Genomic DNA, 20,300 nt, shown 5'->3' with positions numbered 1-20,300 from the left:
TGTAAACAATGAAAGCTCGATGAAAACCAGGGTTAGTCACGGAGTTCCACAGGGGTCTGTTCTTGGACCTATTTTATTTACCTTATATATGCTTCCCTTGGGGAATATTATCAGAAAACACTCAGTAAACTTTCATTGTTATGCAGATGATACCCAGTTATATCTATCAATTAAGCCAGACAAAACTAACCAGTTCTCTAAACTTCAAGCATGTCTTACGGACATAAAAACCTGGATGACCTGTAACTTTTTAATGTTAAACTCTGAAAAAACAGAAGTTATCCTTCTAGGCCCAGATCACCTTCGAATTCAATTATCTAACGATATAGTTTCTCTAGATGGCATTGCTCTAGCATCCAGCACTACCGTTAAGGACCTTGGAGTTATCTTTGACCAGGATCTGTCTTTTAACTCTTATATAAAACAGATCTCAAGGACAGCCTTTTTTCATTTACGTAACATTGCGAAAATCAGGCAAATCCTGTCTCAAAGCAATGCAGAAAAACTAGTTCATGCATTTGTTACCTCTAGACTAGATTACTGTAACTCCTTATTATCAGGCTGCTCTAATAGGTCTCTTAGATCTTTACAGTTGATCCAGAATGCTGCAGCACGTGTTCTAACAAAAACTAAGAAAAGAGATCATATTACTCCAGTATTAGCTTCTCTGCACTGGCTCCCTGTTAAATCAAGAATAGAATTTAAAATTCTTTTACTTATCTACAAAGCTCTAACTGGTCAGGCACCGTCTTATCTTAAGGAACTTATAGTTCCATATTACCCAACTAGAGAGCTGCGCTCAATCAATGCAGGGTTACTTGTGGTTCCTAGAGTATATAAAAGTAGGATGGGAGCCAGAGCCTTCAGTTATCAGGCTCCTCTTCTGTGGAACCAGGTTCCAGTTTCAGTCCGGGGGCAGACACACTCACCACTTTCAAGAGCAGGCTTAAGACCTTCCTTTTTGATAGCGCTTATAGTTAGGGCTGGTTCAGGTTCGCCTTGGTCCAGCCCCTAGATATGCTGCTATATGCCTAGACAGCCGGGGGACTACCTAGGATACGCTGAGCTCCTCTCTCCTCTTCTCTCCCTCCCTCTTTATGTATTAATCTCCTATTTATGCACATTACTGATTTTGCTTCTTCCCCGGAGTTCTTGTGCTTTCTCGCTCGCAGGTTCCCAGGAATCGGGGTATATTTGGACTGTCATCGTGCCACCTGCTGAGGCCCTGCTGACACCCACTACTACTACCACTATCATTATTAGTCACATTACTATTATTATTGCCTGTACTATTACGCTTATTGACTTGCTTGTACCCTGGAGTCTTTGTGCTTTCTCGCTTCGCAGGCTTCTATAAATCGTGGCTGTACCTGGACCGTGGACGTGCATCCTGCTACGGCCCTGCTGACACCGACTGCTACCACCATTATTATTACTAGTCACATTACTATTACTATTACCTGTACCATTAAGCATTTTAGCTTTACTTCCACCCTGAAGCCCTTTTGCTTTCTCGTTCTGCAGGTTTCCATGAATCGTTGTGGTACCTGGACCGTAGTCGTGCCTCCTGCTGTGAGCCGACTGACACCCACTGCTACTTCGATTATTATTATTAGTCACATTACTATCCCTATTTTCATGGCTATAATTCTACTGTAATAATTGCTGCTGTTATTATAAGTAGTCTTATTATATGAATCATTTATGTCATATACATTGAATGTGTTGTATCTCTGTTATGCTGCTCATTCTGTACACATGACATCTATTGCATTCTGTCCATCCTGGGAGAAGGATCCCTCCTCTGTCGTTCTCCCAGAGGTTTCTTCCTTTTTTCTCCCTGTTAAAGGGAGTTTTTCCTGTGCCGATGTGAGGGAAGGACAGAGGATGTCGCATGTGCACAGATTGTAAAGGCCTCTGAGGCAAATTTGTAATTTGTGATTCTGGGCTATACAAAATAAACTGAATTGAATTGAACATTCTTTGAACATAACATTTTAACATATGTTTGCTGTGGGGTTTACAGATTCAATAGTGTCCATACAATTTAAGTGGAATACAATCTCTTTAATTCAAAGTAGTAAAGGAGCCACAATAAAAGATTCTACAAGGTCTTCACAGAAATAATAGGAGCTGTCAATGGCCAGCCATACCTTTCAGTTCTGTGAGCTGAACAGCAAGAATGCCTTCCCTCCATCTACAACAGTGGTTCTTAACCTGGGTTCGATCGAACCCCAGGGGTTCCCAAAAAGCACGGAGAAAAGCTAAAACTTATGCTGCGTTCAGCAGATGACAGCAGATGTCAACGATGAATGCCTCGACGAAATCATTGAACTTCAGCAGAGCCAACGCTCTCAACGTTTTGGTGTCACCAAATCGTACCATACTCTCGTATTGCCAAGAAAGCCCTTGAGATACTCACACCGTTTGTTACAACGTATCTTTGTGAGCAATCCTTTTCGAGGATGGTGGACATGAAAACTAAGAAAAGGAACAGACTTTGCTGCGAAAATGATATGAGAGTGGCACTTGCCAAGGTGAAGCCGCGCATTTCTGAACTTGTATCTGAAAGGCAACAGCAAAAGTCACATTGATTTGCAGTAAATATTCATGAGTTATGTTTTTGTGTGAAATTCATGTTTTGTTTGTCGACAAACCGATCCTCACAGCATCGTACGAAGTTGCGTACCTGATCGCAAATCATTCATTGAGTTATGTTTTTGTGTGAAATTCATGTTTTGTTGGTTTTGTTCTTTGTGTGCAACTGATGCATGGTTCATTTTGTGCACTAATAAAATATATACCTATGTTTTGAAGAAATCATATTTTATTTTTCCAATTACGAAGGGTTCGGTGAATGCACTGATGAAGCTCGCAGGGTTCAGTACCTCCAATAAGGTTAAGAACCACTGATCTACAATCTCACAGCTGGTGTCCAAAGATCTAAAAGAAACTGAAAGCAGATCTTGTGCGTGGTTAAAGAAGAAGACCAACAGCTGGCCTATGAACCCTCAATCACCTATCAAACTAACTCTGTGCAAAGTGAATTACTTAAGTGGAAATATTATGTAGGTGTGTAAGATTAAAACAAGTTCCAAGGGATCGTAAAAAAGTCTTAAGGTCATAAAAGGTCTTAAAAAGCCTTATTTTTTATTTATGACGGGTAATGTTTTAGTTAATACCTAAAAAATATGTATTAATATTGTGATACTGAGTGCAAGCATTTTGCAGGGACCCAATATTTGCTCTGCTGTGGAAAGTGCTCAGAAATCCAGTAACAGGGTCACCTTCAAGTTACATTTCTCAGTTTTTAATTGAAAACATTTAAACGAATGGACGGATATTAAAACCACAACAGGAAGCTAAAAGATGCTGAACAGCTCCGTACAACTGCAGAGTTGTGCCTCATTGTCCAGGAAGATGGCACCACGAAAGATGCATTGTTGAATTGCAAACAATTGAAATGAATGACTACTGCTTTAAAGTGGGCCGAATACACGAATGGTTAAGTCACGGTCACAAAAGAAGCAGTTTTGGAAAACTCAGTGGCACTGAATTGAAACCTAAGAAACAAAGACTGGATAAAACTAACCAATTACTAATATTACCAAGTTCAAAGTTTGGATACATTTGGATACAAACTTGGGTTAGCACAATAAGGAATACGTTTGCAGTGTACATTTGGCGTGAGGCTGTATGTGTTAAGCAGGTTTTTTGAGGGCCTAAGGGGGTTAATATTTTGAGGAGACAGAAATGGTAGGGGTTGGTAATTGGACGGGATATGGCATTTATATAGTGCCTCTCTAGTCTAACAACCACTCAAAGAGCTTTACACTACATGTCATTCACCCATTCACACATGCATTCAAACACTGATGGCAGAGGCTGCCATGCAAGGTGCCACCGTCCCATAAACTAAGTTGATTGATTATGAAGTGGGGGACGAACGGTGTATTACTGCTTTGACTATTTTTCTTATTTTACCTGCAGGGGAAGATTCCATAGAATAATCTATTATAATCGTTTACATAAGAAAGGGAATGCAGCTTACTCACGCCACCTACAGGGGAGAGTGAGCATTTTCTTAAAACCAGTTGGCCACACACACTACAGAGATTTTTAAACATTTGCTGGCCTTAGTCCATTTTACTTCCTCATAAGCTACCAGTTAGACTGTTGCCTTAAACTGCCACGGATAGCCCATTTTGTATTTTATTTTCAACTATATGAATTGGGTTCCAATGCTGTTTTCATACCTATATTTTAAATTTCTCTTGAATATACAGTGGGGCAAAAAAGTATTTAGTCAGCCACCAATTGTGCAAGTTCTCCCACTTAAAAAGATGAGAGAGGCCTGTAATTTTCATCATAGGTATACCTAAACTACGAGAGACAAAATGAGAAGAAAAATTCCTGAAAATCACATTGTCTGATTTTTAAAGAATATATTTGCAAATTATGGTGGAAAATAAGTATTTGGTCAATAACAAAAGTTCATCTCAATACTTTGTTATATACCCTTTGTTGGCAATGACAGAGGTCAAACGTTTTCTGTAAGTCTTCACAAGCTTTTCACACACTGTTGCTGGTATTTTGGCCCATTCCTCCATGCAGATCTCCTCTAGAGCAGTGATGTTTTGGGGCTGTCGCTGGGCAACACGGACTTTCAACTCCCTCCACAGATTTTCTATGGGGTTGAGATCTGGAGACTGGCTAGGCCACTCCAGGACCTTGAAATGCTTCTTACGAAGCCACTCCTTCGTTGCCCGGGCGGTGTGTTTGGGATCATTGTCATGCTGAAAGACCCAGCCACGTTTCATCTTCAATGCCCTTGCTGATGGAAGGAGGTTTTCACTCAAAATCTCACGATACATGGCCCCATTCATTCTTTCCTTTACACGGATCAGTCGTCCTGGTCCCCTTGCAGAAAAACAGCCCCAAAGCATGATGTTTCCACCCCCATGCTTCACAGTAGGTATGGTGTTCTTTGGATGCAACTCGGCATTCTTTCTCCTCCAAACACGACGAGTTGAGTTTTTACCAAGAAGTTCTATTTTGGTTTCATCTGACCATATGACATTCTCCCAATCCTCTTCTGGATCATCCAAATGCTCTCTAGCAAACTTCAGACGGGCCTGGACATGTACTGGCTTAAGCAGGGGGACACGTCTGGCACTGCAGGATTTGAGTCCCTGGCGGCGTAGTGTGTTACTGATGGTAGCCTTTGTTACTTTGGTCCCAGCTCTCTGCAGGTCATTCACTAGGTCCCCCCGTGTGGTTCAAACATAAAAGAAAAACAAAATTAGAAACTGAATCTCAAATATTTATTGAAATAACATATGATATAACACATGAACAAACACTAGTGAACAAGACTTTTGAAAGTTGTTCTTCCAAGCCTTGGTGATCGGATGTAAAAGGATTAACATCCTAGACTAGACATATCAAAAACTATTTACGTTACAGAAGCCAAATAAAATGTGTACAAAAGGAATGAACATGTATGTATTCATGGTGTGCTCAGTAATCCCTGGGTACAGCCTTTACAAGTGCGCAAATGATAATGTACACGTTATTTATTCCACTCAATATTTGGGTTGATGTCCAAACGGTACAGATCTACACGATACAAGGGTGGGTGAATGTCATGTTATTCCACGAAACATGACCTCTGAGATCAACACTGTTGCGCAGACATGCCCAAGATATCCTGCTGTAATATAATTCCCACGCAAATTGATATAATACATGATATAATAATAGAATAATTGATACAATGGGCAATAAAAATCACAACAAGCACGCTATTGATCCACCCAGAAAGCGAATGCAGCAACAGCAGGGGGCGGATTGAGTCTTTGCTGTGGGCAGACGATAACACCAGGATATATATATATATAGACGATAATATATATATATATATATATATATATATATATATATATATATATATAAGATATATAAAGATATAATATATATAAGAAAGATAAAAAATAAAAAATAAATATATATATATATATATATTTTTTTATTTTTTTTATCTTTCTTATTCTCTGCGGTTGCTCCCATGGTGTGTTAGTTTTAATGTGTTTTTTGTGCTGTTTCTTATTGACATTTTATGAAATTTTATATGCGCATTTGTTCAATAAAAAAAAAAAACATAAGAAAGAGATATATATATATAATATATATATATATATATATATATATATATATATATATATAAAAAAAAAAAAAATATATATATATATATATATATTTTTATCTTTCTTATTCTCTGCGGTTGCTCCCATGGTGTGTTAGTTTTAATGTGTTTTTTGTGCTGTTTCTTATTGACATTTTATGACATTTTATATGCGCATTTGTTCAATAAAAATAAAAAAAACACCAGAGAACGGACAACTCTAAAAATGAACGGAACCAAAGCGTGAGCGTAGCAGAATTAACCGGACAGTTTATAGTGGCGCACTCAAGTAGCCTCCATGACAGCTTACAGTTGACTACAACACCAAGGTAAATAGATTCTCTCTCTGTTAATGTGCCTTGTAACGCACAGTCGTGGAGATTTACAGTGTTTCTGGTAAGGGACGGGTTGGTTTTAATGTTTAACCAGCTTCTGTAACGTTACCCATACAACGAAGCAGGGGTCTAATAATTTAATATTCTGATATTTGAAAAATTGTACGATGGGAAGAAACACTGGCATCCGAAGCATTTCTTTCAAATTTTGATTAGGGTTAACATTCATATTTGCTGGGTTTATGAAGCTAACCAGCTAATGTTCACGTTATTAATGAATAAATGATTCACGCTGTGTGTTTTCCGCCGTAACTGAAGAGAGCATTCAATGAATCCAATTTATGAACCGAGTATATTAACGCTAACTAAATTAAAAGCGACGAGTTTATAGATTTGTAGATAATTAAAATGGCCATTAATTGTGCAAACAATACTTTTTCTTTTTTTTATTACAAAAAAAACGAGATTTGTGTGAATTCGGCTTTAGTGAAGACACAGAATCAATGGAGAGGAAGTCAAATCACAACCTACATTCACCAACACCAACAATAACACCAAGAACACCACCAGACTCATTCGGTATCAGTGTAGTTTAAATTTGAGTTGAGTTACAAAAGGAGTTGGGCTGGCACAGGTGGAGGTGTGTTGTTATTGTGTGTGTGTGTGTGTGTGTGTGTGTGTGTGTGTGTGTGTGTGTGTGTGTGTGTGTGTGTGTGTGTGTGTGTGTGTGTGTGTGTGTGTGTGTGTGTGTGTGTGTGTGTATATATATATATATGTATGTGTGTATGTGTGTGTGCGAACAGCAGCTGAGTGCATCCATGACAGTTACCAGTTAAGCATCGGGGCTCAGGTGGCTGATTCAATTCAATTCAATTCAATTCAGTTTATTTTGTATAGCCCAGAATCACAAATTACAAATTTGCCTCAGAGGGCTTTACAATCTGTACACATGTTACATCCTCTGTCCTTCCCTCACATCGGCACAGGAAAAACTCCCCTAAAAAACCCCTTTAACAGGGAGAAAAAAGGAAGAAACCTCTGGGAGAACGACAGAGGAGGGATCCTTCTCCCAGGATGGACAGAATGCAATAGATGTCATGTGTACAGAATGAGCAGCATAACAGAGATACAACACATTCAATGTATATGACATAAATGATTCATATAATAAGACTACTTATAATAACAGCAGCAATTATTACAGTAGAATTATAGCCATGAAAATAGGGATAGGAATGTGACTAATAATAATAATGGAAGTAGCAGTGGGTGTCAGTCGGCTCACAGCAGGAGGCACGACTACGGTCCAGGTACCACAACGATTCATGGAAACCTGCAGAACGAGAAAGCAAAAGGGCTTCAGGGTGGAAGTAAAGCTAAAATGCTTAATGGTACAGGTAATAGTAATAGTAATGTGACTAGTAATAATAATGGTGGTAGCAGTCGGTGTCAGCAGGGCCGTAGCAGGATGCACGTCCACGGTCCAGGTACAGCCACGATTTATAGAAGCCTGCGAAGCGAGAAAGCACAAAGACTCCAGGGTACAAGCAAGTCAATAAGCGTAATAGTACAGGCAATAATAATAGTAATGTGACTAATAATGATAGTGGTAGTAGTAGTGGGTGTCAGCAGGGCCTCAGTAGGTGGCACGATGACAGTCCAAATATAACCCCGATTCCTGGGAACCTGCGAGGCGAGAAAGCACAAGAACTCCGGGGACTGATCACCTTCATTTTTATTTTTACTACCTGTCATTTTTTCCCTGCTTCTTTTTTTATTACAGTTTCTCTCTACCTCCCGTTTCCTTGTAAACAATAGTATATTTGTATACTATTAGACTATTAGACCCTTTTAGGCCACCCCCAGACCCTTAGGCGGGTCCAGAACTTGTGCTTTGTGTCCTTTCAGAAGTTGAGAAGCAGCCAACAGTGATGACAGACAACCTCTTTGTAACGTCTGCTGCCGATCTCTTTTCCTAGTTGATGTTGGCCTCTCTGTCCACGATGATGTCGCATGGCTTCAAAAGCAGCAAGCAGGACTTCACCTTTGGACCATGGAGAGTGACTGCTGCCAGAAACCACATCATGAAATCCAAGGACATTGAACGGTGAGAATGGCTCCCCTTTCAGTAGAAAGCAGATAGTTTGTCTCTGTCTGGCCCCTCCGGTGGGTTCAGCTTTTACTCAGGTTATGCAGCCCAGGATGGTTGAACGCAGCATATCATCATTTATTATTATTAAACTGTGTATAAAATGATGCACTGATCTACAGTTGTGCAGCCAAAAGAACATGGCACTATGGGCCCAGTTTTGCAAACCCTGCGTACCCCTTAAGAGCTCTTTCCCTATGCAGGTTGACGTTTTTCATTGGTTGTGTTGTAAATTCCACTCACTGTAAGCATCATTAAATATAGTATGTCAACTGAATGAGTGAGTAGCTGTCATCTTTTTTTTAAACTGTTTGCCGTTTGCCTCTCCAGGTTAGCGGAGGAGATGAACATGCCCTCCCTTCCGGAGATGCTGTTCGGGGACAACGTCCTGCGCATCCAGCACACGGACGGCTACGGCATCGAATTCAACGCCATCGATGCCCTGAGGAGGGTCAACAACATGGAGGACGCAGTCAAGGTGGCCTGTGCGCAGGAGTGGCAGGAGAGCAGGCAAGATGAGTGTCCTGGAGGATTGTTTGGTTAACGTTTGATATGCCCGAAAAAATGTTGCCCTCCGATAGAATAAATGACAGTCTGTCTACAGACAATTCAATCCCGCAGTTGAGATTTTCCTGCTGATTCAGTAATCAAAGGCAACATACAGTTCTCTGTGGCCTTTTCACCTGTTCTCAAAATCCTGTTGGGATTTTTAAAGCAGTAATGCATAGCAAGCTGCATTCACTTTTAGCCAATCAGCTGCTTGTACACTTTTATCCAACACATAGGACAAATGCATCAGATGTTATTTACTTGGAAAACTGTTTGCACACTTTTAGTGTTTTGAACGACGGTGTGTTCAGCTAACCGCTTGTTTTGTTTTTTTAGTGTTAATGAAGTTTGCTTTACGACGCCTTACAGCCCATTGGTGTCTAAACCAGAGGGGGGTCAGCCAAGCGTTGCTTGTATTCTTTCAATCACACAATACAGTAAAGGTCGTTGCATGAACACCTGGTGGAGATTTGTTCTCTACTGAGTGCACCTTCATGTTAAATAAGAGATTGGCTCGTGTATAAGAGCAGTGATTTACATGCATGGTCTTAAAAAAACAATGATGTTTAAAAAAAACAACACAAAGTGAATAGAGTTGCCAAATGTGTGCAGCTCAAGACTCTGAGACAACAGAACATCACCGATATCACATGTAGGGACGCTGTCAGAACAATTTAAAGAAGGAAAATTCCCTTTTGAAAATAATGTAGTTTTCATCACCGGAATGCCACCTGTGAAGGTAACAAGAATCTCTGTGATCTCCTTCCAGAGCTGATTCTGAACACTCCAAAGAGGTGGTGAGACCGTACGACTGGACATACACCACCGACTACAGAGGCACCCTCATAGGAGAAAGCATGCAGATGAAGGTGGAGCTTTTTCAGGGATAGGTTGTAACTCAGTATCATCCACACCTTTTTGTTATGCGTTACCTGTGTTTTCGCCTCTACCTGTCATTCATATGAAGGCAACCAAGACGGAGGAACGGATCGACATGGAGAAGCTGAAGGCCCGGGAACAAATCATGTTCTTCGACGAGGTGCTGCTGTTCGAGGACGAGCTGCACGACCACGGCGTCTCAATGATCAGCGTCAAAATTGTGAGTGCAACCGATGCTGAACGGACAATACTTATGATCAAAACGAGGACCAGAACAAGTTTTGAGTAACATGTCGCTGTGTGTCTGATGCAGAGGGTGATGCCCACCAGCTTCTTCCTGTTGCTGCGCTTCTTCCTACGAGTGGACGGAGTGCTGATTAGAATAAATGACACGCGACTGTATCACGAGGCAAGTTGGCTGCCTCTAGGCGGGACGTAAATGTACAATATGTGGTTTTATAATGAACAAATCATATGATGTGAATATGACTGAAGCTAGCCAGCTTACTGTGGCGATGCTGTTTTTGATTCCAGGCTGGAAAGGACTTCATGCTGCGAGAGTTCAGCACGAGGGAGAGCAAAGTAGCAGAGCTGAAGGTGAGCAGCGACACGTCACGCACCGATAACATTACATTACATTACATTACAGTCATTTAGCAGACGCTTTTATCCAAAGCGACTTACAATCAGTAGTATATTGCATATCATTCACCCATTCACACACTGATGACAGGCTACCATGCAAGGTGCCACCATCAGACTCTAACTAACATTCATCATCCAGTCCACACCGATGGCAAGCCTTCAGGAGCAACTTGGGGTTAAGTGTCTTGCCCAAGGACACATCGACTGCCGAAGTCGGGTATTGAACCACCGATCCTCTGAATGGAGAACTACCTTGCTCTCCACTACGCCACAGCCGCCCGAGCTACAAGGCACATTTCCAAAGACGCCATGTTTTTGAGTGTGGAAATTCTGTTTTGACCTTAAAGGGACAGTACGCCCCGAAAATCAAAGATGCATCATTTTCCTCTTACCTGTATTGCCACTTATAAATCTTTATAAACATATTATATATTACATTAGATCCTACAGGTGTACCTGTCACTGACCACTGACACGAAAACACCACAAATTAAAAGAACTCCCTACATCAGGAATATTTGCATAAAACATTTGTACATTATGGATGGTTTGCATCTGAAAAACAATACCATAGTTACCATTTATTTACATAGAAATGCACTTTATTCATTGAAATGTTCAAAAGAATAAAAACTTTATATCACAGACATTTGCACAAGTCCTGCTCATGTTACAGTTCTTGCATAATAACATTCTTTATCACCAAGTGTTTGAATAGATTTCGTTTAATGACAATAATTATGCATAAAACCAGATTGCATGTTAAGCCTTCATTAGAAGAACTTGCATTAAACCTCCTGTGATGTTCTCCATGTATTTCTCTTCAGAATGTACCCGCCGCACTGTACACAGATCCTAACGAGATTGCCCAGCACTTAACCCTGAAGCTGACAGAGAGCGAGAGGCTGGAGCTTCCCATGATGCAGTACGAGACAGCTGTCAACGAAGTAATCCAGTGACCGCTACACTGATGGGTCCACATCCATGTGTTGCATGATGAGAAAAAAAATGGGAATCTTAGTCCAAAACCACATTAAACCACAGTAACATAACAGCCGTTGATTTCCCCTTCAAATATCTGTACAGGATTAGTTTTTATACGTGACCACTAAGATGATGTGTTCTTAAAACTCTCACGGCAGTTTCAGTATGTTCACAGTGCAGCTTGACGCACTGTAATATCAGAGAAACGTTAACCCCAGTTAAATACTTTGGTCTAGCTTCTGGCTCTGTTCATATTTGAACTGATTTTGTTTTATACGGCATTTATTCCACGTGAAAGGCTCGATAAGGTAGTTGTATCCATGCTCGTAATATTGGTGTATTGATAATGTGTTTGTAAAAAAAAAAAAAAAAAGCTACACTAAACAGCACTGTTTAGTCCAAGTCATCAAAACATGTCTGTAAATATGTTGACTGTATTTTCTACGGTGATTTACGGAAGGTAAAAAAGCTTGCTTTCCATTTGCAAGTCGGACACCTCCAGAATCTGTGTGAATATGACTTCAACATGGCCAAATAAATTCTGTTTGTGCCAATGTAGCTGGCTGCTTTGCTTGTGCTGGCATTCATGATAGTTTACTTGCCAGAGAGGTTTTTTTTATTTATAATAAACGTTCAAATGATTTCATCCCAGATAAATGTTGGGTTGCTGACCTTAGTTTAGTTTCACAGCATCAGCGGTAGCCGATGGAACAGATTTGGGGATTAAGATGTTGCTTAAACTTGGACTTAAACAAAATTACATTTAAATTTGAGGGGGAATTATGTATAATTAGTAAACATAACTCAAATATGGTGTTATTCATCCAATAGGATGACCAGGTATGTGTGCACAGCCAAGGAATTTGTTTTCATCTCTCTCAATGTTCTTCCACAGAAATGGAAATAGCTGTGACATACACCGCCCTGCTGCCATTAACACTCACTAGAGCACCAAATGTGGATTAATCTGCCACTGGACATAGTCCCCAACAAATGCACTAATACCTCCTGTTTGAGTATTATTTGTTAAAAAAACTACAGTGACCAGCTGTTTTAAGAAATGAAATGTATATACTTGCGAGCTGTTTTTAAAAGACTTGGGTCTTCAGTAGGAATAATATCCGGTTATAACAAGAAACAAATCATTTTTTGGGCATGGTGCCAGCGATGTGCTGCCACTGAGCTTGGAGCTGAGACCCACAGACAAAGATAGACTAGTATTGAGAGACACACTGTTGGTTTTGGTCTTTTCTTTGGATATCCATTATGTCCAATAATCTGGGCCTTGCGTTGTCTGTTGCCAAAGCACATCTTTGTAGGGAATATTATTTAAAGTTGTCCTCATTTCTGTGAACGAGGACAACTAGTATGTAAATAACTAAAACAGTAACAGTTCCACATGGTGGATTAGTGTGTTCTGCTGGTTAAGACGCAATCATTTACTGGTTTAGAGATCACTGTTCTGGGGGGATCAGGATCCAATTCCCAACAGACGTATAGCAGCAAACTGGCTGGGTAGAGTAAGTCTCAGGTGCCCATTAGGAAGTTCAAGTCCTGAAACCCCCACACTCTGTGACTCTGTTATCACAACAAACTGCACCCATATCACAGTAATAGACCATGCAAGAGGAAGAAATTACCCAAGACTTGAACCAGAACTATTAACAAAGTAAAGACTGGGGGATTCAAAACGGTCATGTCAATTGGCCCATAATATAAAGTCCAACTCGTATTAGTTGCTGCACTTACTGTATTCGTATCAGTTCGCTGCACTTATTGAATTTGTATTTGTTTACTGCACTTATCCTATTCGTAGTAGTTTGTAGCACTTACTATATTCGGATTAGTCTGTTGCAATTATTGTTTTCGTAGTAATTTGCCTCTGCACTATACTTTTGCTCTGGTTTATGCTTTAAGATGCTTGTTTAAGAAAGGAGATGCACTTATGACTTCTGGTGACTAGTAGTTCTCTTGAATACCTATGTTGAATACACTTCCTGTAAGTCGCTTTGGATAAAAGCGTCTGCTAAATGACTGTAATGTAATGTAATGTAATGTAATTCCTAAACAAACTGTTAACTTGAGATAAAATGAAAAAACATCTTATAAAAGTGTTTTTATGATATTAGAGAATTTAATGGAAAACATTAAAAAAAAGATAAATGTAGTGTAGACAAATAAACTTAGTAAATGAAGTATTTTTGAAGAAGAAAAAAATGCAGCCATTCCATAAAAAGACACGGGCAGAAATCCAACATGGCGCCGCACATGGAGGCGTGGCCTCTCACGGCGGTCCAATCACTTCCTGACAGCTGGCCAATCACAGCGGCCGCGTCGGGCTGGGAACTATTCAACATGGAGACAACAGTTGAAAAGCTCGAAGCGATGGTAAGCCCGTTGTAAAACTCTTATTTTCCTTTATATGCATCCTCTGAGAAGGGTTTTTGACTCTTGTTGGAAGACTCCACAGACTTTAGCAGCTCGTTAATTATCGACGAGCTGTTCGTACTATCACAGGAAGAGCAGCCGGGTCACGGTTTCCTCTTCGCGTTTTATAAACAATTCAAACTCCTTTCTACGTAACGTTACCGTAAATATTACACCCTGGCTTATATCCCTCCAGCTCACTGTGTAACTACGACTATAACAACAGTGCAGACCTAACGTCCTGCTCTCCAGAAAGCCCTTCCTTCTTCCTTCAACATGTAATATATAACATGGCCACCATTAAAACATGGACATAGCTGCTGTTCTTATTTGAAGTATTCAAGACATGTAGCATCTTCAGCATAGCAGGAACGCAGACTATAAGGGTGTCGTTAGGTTGAGAATAATGTCATTTTAGATACAGCATTTTAGATTTAGAAGACTAGCCTTAGAAAGACTTCTCTTTTATTCCAGACGTACGTTTTCTCAAGTCTCCCATAGCGCCAGTGGGTTACTCCTCTTAGTATTTACTGGGAAGCAGTGGAGGACATGAATGGTCTCCAAAGTGAGTTGTGAACCCATGAAGAGAGCTGCTATAAAAACAAGGTTTGCAATGTTGCAGCATCAATTAGTTAGAGAGGACTTATTGTATGCAATACTACAATCTCTATTGGGTCCCTGCCCATGTTGGAGCTGAAAAAAGGCTTTGAAGAGTGGGAGAAATAACAATAATATGAATATAAGTAAGTCAGAAGCTAAAGCGGAGAGTGACAAATCAAAAAAAGATATGGCAGAATGCATGGAATATATGGAGTAAAGGAGGATATCATTTTTAAATAAACCCTTGGTTGGGAAAGCAGGATCTGGTGGACGAAATAGGCAAGAGGTTTATAACAAGTCTAAGGAATGGTCATACTGGTCTAAACAGTTCCCTCTATGTTATTGGTGCATAGAGGGAACTAAAAGCAGAAAGTGTGAATTTTGTGAAGAAGAAGAAACTGCGGACCATGTTTTTTTCTGTTTTGTCTAAGAGAGATTGGAGAGGAAAATATCAGTAATGTACTAACTCAAAGGTCTAGCGACAAATGTAGGAAACTATTTATTTTATTATTATAATAATAAATCAAAACATAGTTTAGTAGTAGTGAGTAGCTTTCACTTAAAACCACAGACGTGTACCTCATGGTGGCACTAAAGGTAAATCATTTAGAATTCGATCCATATAGAATATTTGACTAGATTAAGTTAAAACCTTTGCCTTGCTGGCAGCGCTAAGGGAAAAGTCAGGGATCAGAAAAGTCACTGGAATTTATCCTCTGGGCACAATGAATACCTGTTCAACATTTCAACATTACACTTCGACCTGTTTTACATGGTGAGATACCTCCTCACAATAACATGACACCCTCACAGCCGTCCAGACTTCGCCTAAGCTCGTCAGCTGTCTGTCCAGTGCCCCTTTTATGTTGTGCTACTGGTGACCCTGCTAGAAGAAGCAGTGCAATGTTAAAAGGGCATTGGCCAGAAATGGTCGCAAACGACGGGGCGCTCCTCCAAACTCTGAAGCTGTGGCTGTTGTGGCTGTTGGCAGGTGCTCTGACTTCATTGCACTACTGTATCAAGACAGCTAGCAGTGCAATAGTATTGTCAAAGCATCTGAAAACTGCAGAGACCAGCTGCACTGACTACTTTGACATTTACGTTAGGAATTTCACGATTGTATTTTATAGTGCTTATAGAGCCCTACTAATGAGCAGATGGAAGCAGGGTCAGATTGTGTACAGTGTTACTACAGAAGCATAACGCTGAGTGTCTTTGCAGTTCCAGAAGTCCGAGGCGGACCTGGAATACATCGAGAGGCGGCTGAAGCTGGACTTCATCAAAGACACAACAGAGAATGGATGTCCCGCTGAGGTGATAACTGAAATAACAGCTTTTATTTTACCTTTGAAATCTTCCAACAACTAAAGACATAGCTAACGTGGTTCACATGCAATATAAGGATTATTGTTGGCGTTTTTTTCCCGACCAGTATCTGTGACTTACTGGCTGATAACCTCCACTGTAAACACAGTTCACTGAGGACACACTCAGGTTTTTTTCCATTTTCATGTTTTGATACACATCACATTAAGTCACTTGTATGGTTTTATATATAAAATCATCTAGAGACATATTGCAGCACAAGACAAAACATTGCAGTAAATCAATGGAGAACAGGGAACAGACCAAGACAATGAGGTCATATAGAAGCTAATATGAGGACAATAAGATGTATAGAGCAATAAATGGAGAAGAAAGAAAAAGGAGCACGTCTAAATAAATATACAACATATATGGGATAGCATGTTTTCATAATGGAAGAAGGAATATTTAGTTCCTGTTATGTTTCTCTCGTTATATCCGTTAAAAATATATCAGACCCAACTTCATAAACCCCTCCTTGGTGTTTATATGTTCTTAAGATCAGAGATTCCAAATAGGCAAAGACAGTCATTAATTCCAACTGCTCAAGAGATCCCGAATATGTTTTACAATCACTCTCCAATACTTAACCAAAAAGTAGAGAAAATAGAGAACAATTCCCAAATTAAATGAGAAATATTTTCATTCCTCCAACAAATATCATCCACAAGTCCTGTTTTTTTTTTAAGTTAAACTGGTGTATAATAATGATAATAATAAAGATGAACCTCCTTTTCAGTTATGGAAATATCACATCATCAGACTAGACCACAGTCCTGTTGCTACACATATCCATGAAAACAACAGACAACATGAAGTGGAGGCTGGATGTTGTCTTGGAGCACTGAGTCCTAACGGGCCATTGACCGATACTGTTCCCGCAGGAAAACCCGGCTGTGATGCTGGAGAATCTGAGGGCCATCAAGGCCAAGCACGCGTCGCTGTGCTCACAGGTGAAGGAGATCGCGGCGGCGCAGAAAGAGTCCATGGACTCCATCAGAAACAACCTCGGCAGCGCCATGGAGATGGTGCAGCAATTCCAGCAGACTACTGACGTGGAGGTGCCCGCACAAGTGTTTCATGATCTAAAGGCCTTTTGTGAACGTCGAGACAGCAGTTTGAGCGCTTCTCTGGGATAAACTGTTGACTGTTTCCTTATTTACGCTCTACAGGTTCAGCCACTAACGGAGTCAGAGCGGGAGTCAGCAGAGCTCCTGGGTTCAGCTGTCAGTGAGACCATAACGGAGGTAAGAGGTAGCCAGCTCACCAGCATGTTCATGACCTCTCATTGAGCCACTTTATGGGGAGGAAGCAGCTCAATTGAGGGTGGATATTCAAGGATACAAATATAATTTATTGTCATAATGCAATTTGTAGCCCATTTACTACACAAGTAAAACCATGACAACAACAAAACACTAAGAGTAAGAGTAGTTTTTTAGTTTGCATCCGGAGAGAAGTAAATAGAAGCAACAAAACATGTATCTTGAGCCATATGGCTGACATCATCAGAATAAAAATTTGACATCAAGAAAACACTGTCCATTAACTTTGGTCAATGTTTGAGCATCGTTGATTAAAGTAGAAAGTAGTAATTGCCCCCGCTCGTCCCAGCGGAGTCCAGTTCAGCTTTAGAGGAGACTAGCTCAAACTAAGCTGTATAACATTCTAGGTATTACAGTGGACTGGGCCTTTGTTTACCCCTTTTTTACCTCTTGACTCTGGCAGCCTTGAGAGCCATCTTTCTGTCTTTTTTCTCAAGATGTAGGGAAGTTTCTCCTCATTTATGTTCTGGAGAATTACGAATACTTGGTACATTTTTCTTGAAGCCCTCCGTGATTTCATGACTGATGTATCGCCTCCAAAACGACTGTCATGGCCCAGCCAGCAATTTGTATTTGGCTACTACTGTAAAGCCTTCCTGTTGTTTAAAGGCAAGAATCCTCCCCTTTTCCCTGCTCCACAGTCAGCAGCTTGAGTCACAGCAAAGATACTAAGAGAGAATATTGGGTTCAGGTCACATGACTGTTTTTGCTACTGTGTTTTGTCTTTCAGGTTCCTCCTCCTGTAGCAGCATCTGGACACCAGCAGCCATTGAGTGAGTCTGTTACCTCCAAGTCTTCCAGTGTTATGAAGAATAGTGTTTCCTCCTGTTAAAATGATAGCTACCCCCCTCAGTGGTAAGGATTGGGGATAAGGTTTGGTTCAGGTTTGGTAGGTCGAAACAGTATTTAACGCCAGCCTGGAGCGAACATTTGCTGATTATGAGATGGCACTATGGTATGAAAAAAAGGAAGAGAAAGTAAAAATAAGAATAAAATGTTCTTGCATGAGAACCATGGAGTTCTGAACAAAAATCTCCAAATTGATACAAAATAATGTTGCTTAAGGTTTGTCTAGCAAATAAGTGAAATTAAAAAAGTTATTAAAATAATGTGTATTAATATTAACAGTGAAATGTTAAAGCACCAGCTATTTTTTTAAACATCCCTCTAGTTTAAAGTTCTAAGATAAAAACACAATCAACTCCGAGATTGAAAAAAAACTGGGAGAGACCTGTCAATCACAAGGTAACCCCGCCCTAAAGCATTATTTGCTTTATGATCTGTTTTATTCTAAATGGAGCATAATTTACTAAATGAACATCATGCTGTATTGAAGAAGACTTGAAACTAGAGATTGAGACCATAAACTCATGTTTACAATGTTTACTGAGGGAATAAATCAAGAGAGAAGTAGAGTCATTTTCTCATAGACTTCTATACAACCAGAGGAGTCGCCCCCTGATGGAAATTAGAGAGAATGCAGGTTTAAGACAGAACCGGAGGTTGCCGCCTAATTTAGAGGTACTTGTTTCAGCGGACTTTTAAAATTCACCTCCTAACAGATATCTCTTAACTTGGATAAATAAATCCAAAGCTATGTTGTTTGTAGTTAAGGTGAGCTGACCCTTTTAGTGTAAATTCAGACCAGTTGGAATACATCTCTGTAGTTTCCATGCTCCTCCATCAGGAGACTGATGTAATCTTTGAGACTGACACCTCTGTCCGTGTGTCCACAGGCTGTGAGTATGAGGAGCTGAGCGACGCCATGTTGGAGGCGGTTCCTCTCAGCATACGCGCCAACATCAAGCTGGCTGACCTCAATGTGTTCTACCAGCAGCTGCAGCAGCACCTCGGCAAAGACGGGTAGGAGAGCGGCTAAGACGATTATTCTGTATTTTTATGAACAGCACATCAGTCCTTTATAAAAGTTAGCAGAAAGATTATGGACGTCACACTGCATCATTTGACGGACAGGTGTCTTGTCGTCCTCTGCAGCGGCTCCGTCAGCGTGCAGAAGATGAAGCAGATGAAGATGAAGGTGAGCGACGCAAAGCTGAAGGTCCTGCAGCACCTCTCGTTGGTGGAGTTGGACAGGAAGGGCCACGTTCGTCTTGTCGTCTGAGGGGAAACACAAGACGGAGGCCTTTGTGGTGGGTCGGCGTAGTCGCCGGGCGTGACTGCTCCCACCTGGAGTGTGGAGGATGAGCTCGCTGAAGGATCGCCCTTTTTATTAAGTGACGTCTTCTTTTCTCCCACATAACTCTAGAACCAAGTCAAAGGATTTGAGCTGTGATAAATGCATGGACGTCTTGTTCTTGATAAATGTCTTCACATCTCTGCATATGAGGGATTTTGTTATTCCTGTACTATACAGCAGTCTGATTGTATCAATCAGTCAAAGGTTCTGTGACAAAGAGGAACCCAAATGAACAATATTACACCTTCACATCTATGGACCATTCTGTGTTCAGGTCAGGAGACTGAAATGCAGAATTACAGAAAGAAAGAATTAAAGATTAAACATAATATTTCCTCTGTGGAGAGGGCAGGTAGGGCTGGAAGCCTTTGGGCTGTCGGAGGTTCTTTAAGTGGACAGTTTTAAAACCAGATGTTGTCTTTGTATATTAATTAAATAATAATACATTTCACGAAACAGCAAAATGTAAAATAAATAATGTTGTAAACCCGATGACTCGATGGGGACTTGTTTTCTACCTGCATCAAAAGTGATTTCTGAACAATTCTTTAAACAATGCAAATTATTACAGCTCTGACATCGTCATACATGAAAAAGTCAGTTTATTCACAGCTTCAGCAGCTGGTAAAGTAACGGTCTGAAAACCTTACAGAAAAACAAA

General features: G+C 40.4%; 2 protein-coding genes across 2 annotated transcripts; both read left to right on the top strand.

Moving 5' to 3' along the window:
• Positions 1-6,436: 6,436 nt before the first annotated feature.
• Positions 6,437-12,122, top strand: tiprl (TIP41, TOR signaling pathway regulator-like (S. cerevisiae)). Its single transcript, XM_054625972.1, has 8 exons — positions 6,437-6,513; positions 8,499-8,626; positions 8,999-9,178; positions 9,987-10,086; positions 10,185-10,316; positions 10,410-10,505; positions 10,631-10,693; positions 11,569-12,122. The coding sequence occupies exons 2-8, from the start codon at positions 8,502-8,504 to the stop codon at positions 11,698-11,700; spliced, it is 828 nt and encodes a 275-aa protein (XP_054481947.1). The 5' UTR covers positions 6,437-6,513; positions 8,499-8,501; the 3' UTR covers positions 11,701-12,122.
• A 1,910-nt stretch (positions 12,123-14,032) lies between these two features.
• Positions 14,033-20,125, top strand: ska2 (spindle and kinetochore associated complex subunit 2). The gene is made up of 7 exons (XM_054626130.1): positions 14,033-14,113; positions 15,974-16,066; positions 17,002-17,178; positions 17,290-17,364; positions 18,173-18,215; positions 19,179-19,305; positions 19,438-20,125. Exons 1-7 carry the CDS (start codon positions 14,081-14,083, stop codon positions 19,562-19,564), a joined length of 675 nt encoding a protein of 224 aa, XP_054482105.1. The 5' UTR covers positions 14,033-14,080; the 3' UTR covers positions 19,565-20,125.
• The last annotated feature ends 175 nt before the right edge of the window (positions 20,126-20,300 follow it).

Source organism: Anoplopoma fimbria, chromosome 24 (genome assembly GCF_027596085.1).
Source record: "Anoplopoma fimbria isolate UVic2021 breed Golden Eagle Sablefish chromosome 24, Afim_UVic_2022, whole genome shotgun sequence".
Classification (NCBI taxonomy): Eukaryota; Metazoa; Chordata; class Actinopteri; order Perciformes; family Anoplopomatidae; genus Anoplopoma; species Anoplopoma fimbria.
Note: the sequence above shows the minus strand (reverse complement) of the source record. Positions and strands in the feature narration are given on the sequence as shown.

Coding starts and splice junctions, on each gene's coding strand:
- tiprl (XM_054625972.1), top strand. CDS start 8,502: ATGTTGGCCTCTCTGTCCACGATGATGTCGCATGGCTTCAAAAGCAGC. Junction 8,627..8,998: donor AAATCCAAGGACATTGAACG/GTGAGAATGGCT, acceptor TTGCCTCTCCAG/GTTAGCGGAGGAGATGAACA. Junction 10,317..10,409: donor CAATGATCAGCGTCAAAATT/GTGAGTGCAACC, acceptor TGTCTGATGCAG/AGGGTGATGCCCACCAGCTT.
- ska2 (XM_054626130.1), top strand. CDS start 14,081: ATGGAGACAACAGTTGAAAAGCTCGAAGCGATG. Junction 17,365..18,172: donor TCAGTGAGACCATAACGGAG/GTAAGAGGTAGC, acceptor TTTGTCTTTCAG/GTTCCTCCTCCTGTAGCAGC. Junction 18,216..19,178: donor TGGACACCAGCAGCCATTGA/GTGAGTCTGTTA, acceptor GTGTGTCCACAG/GCTGTGAGTATGAGGAGCTG.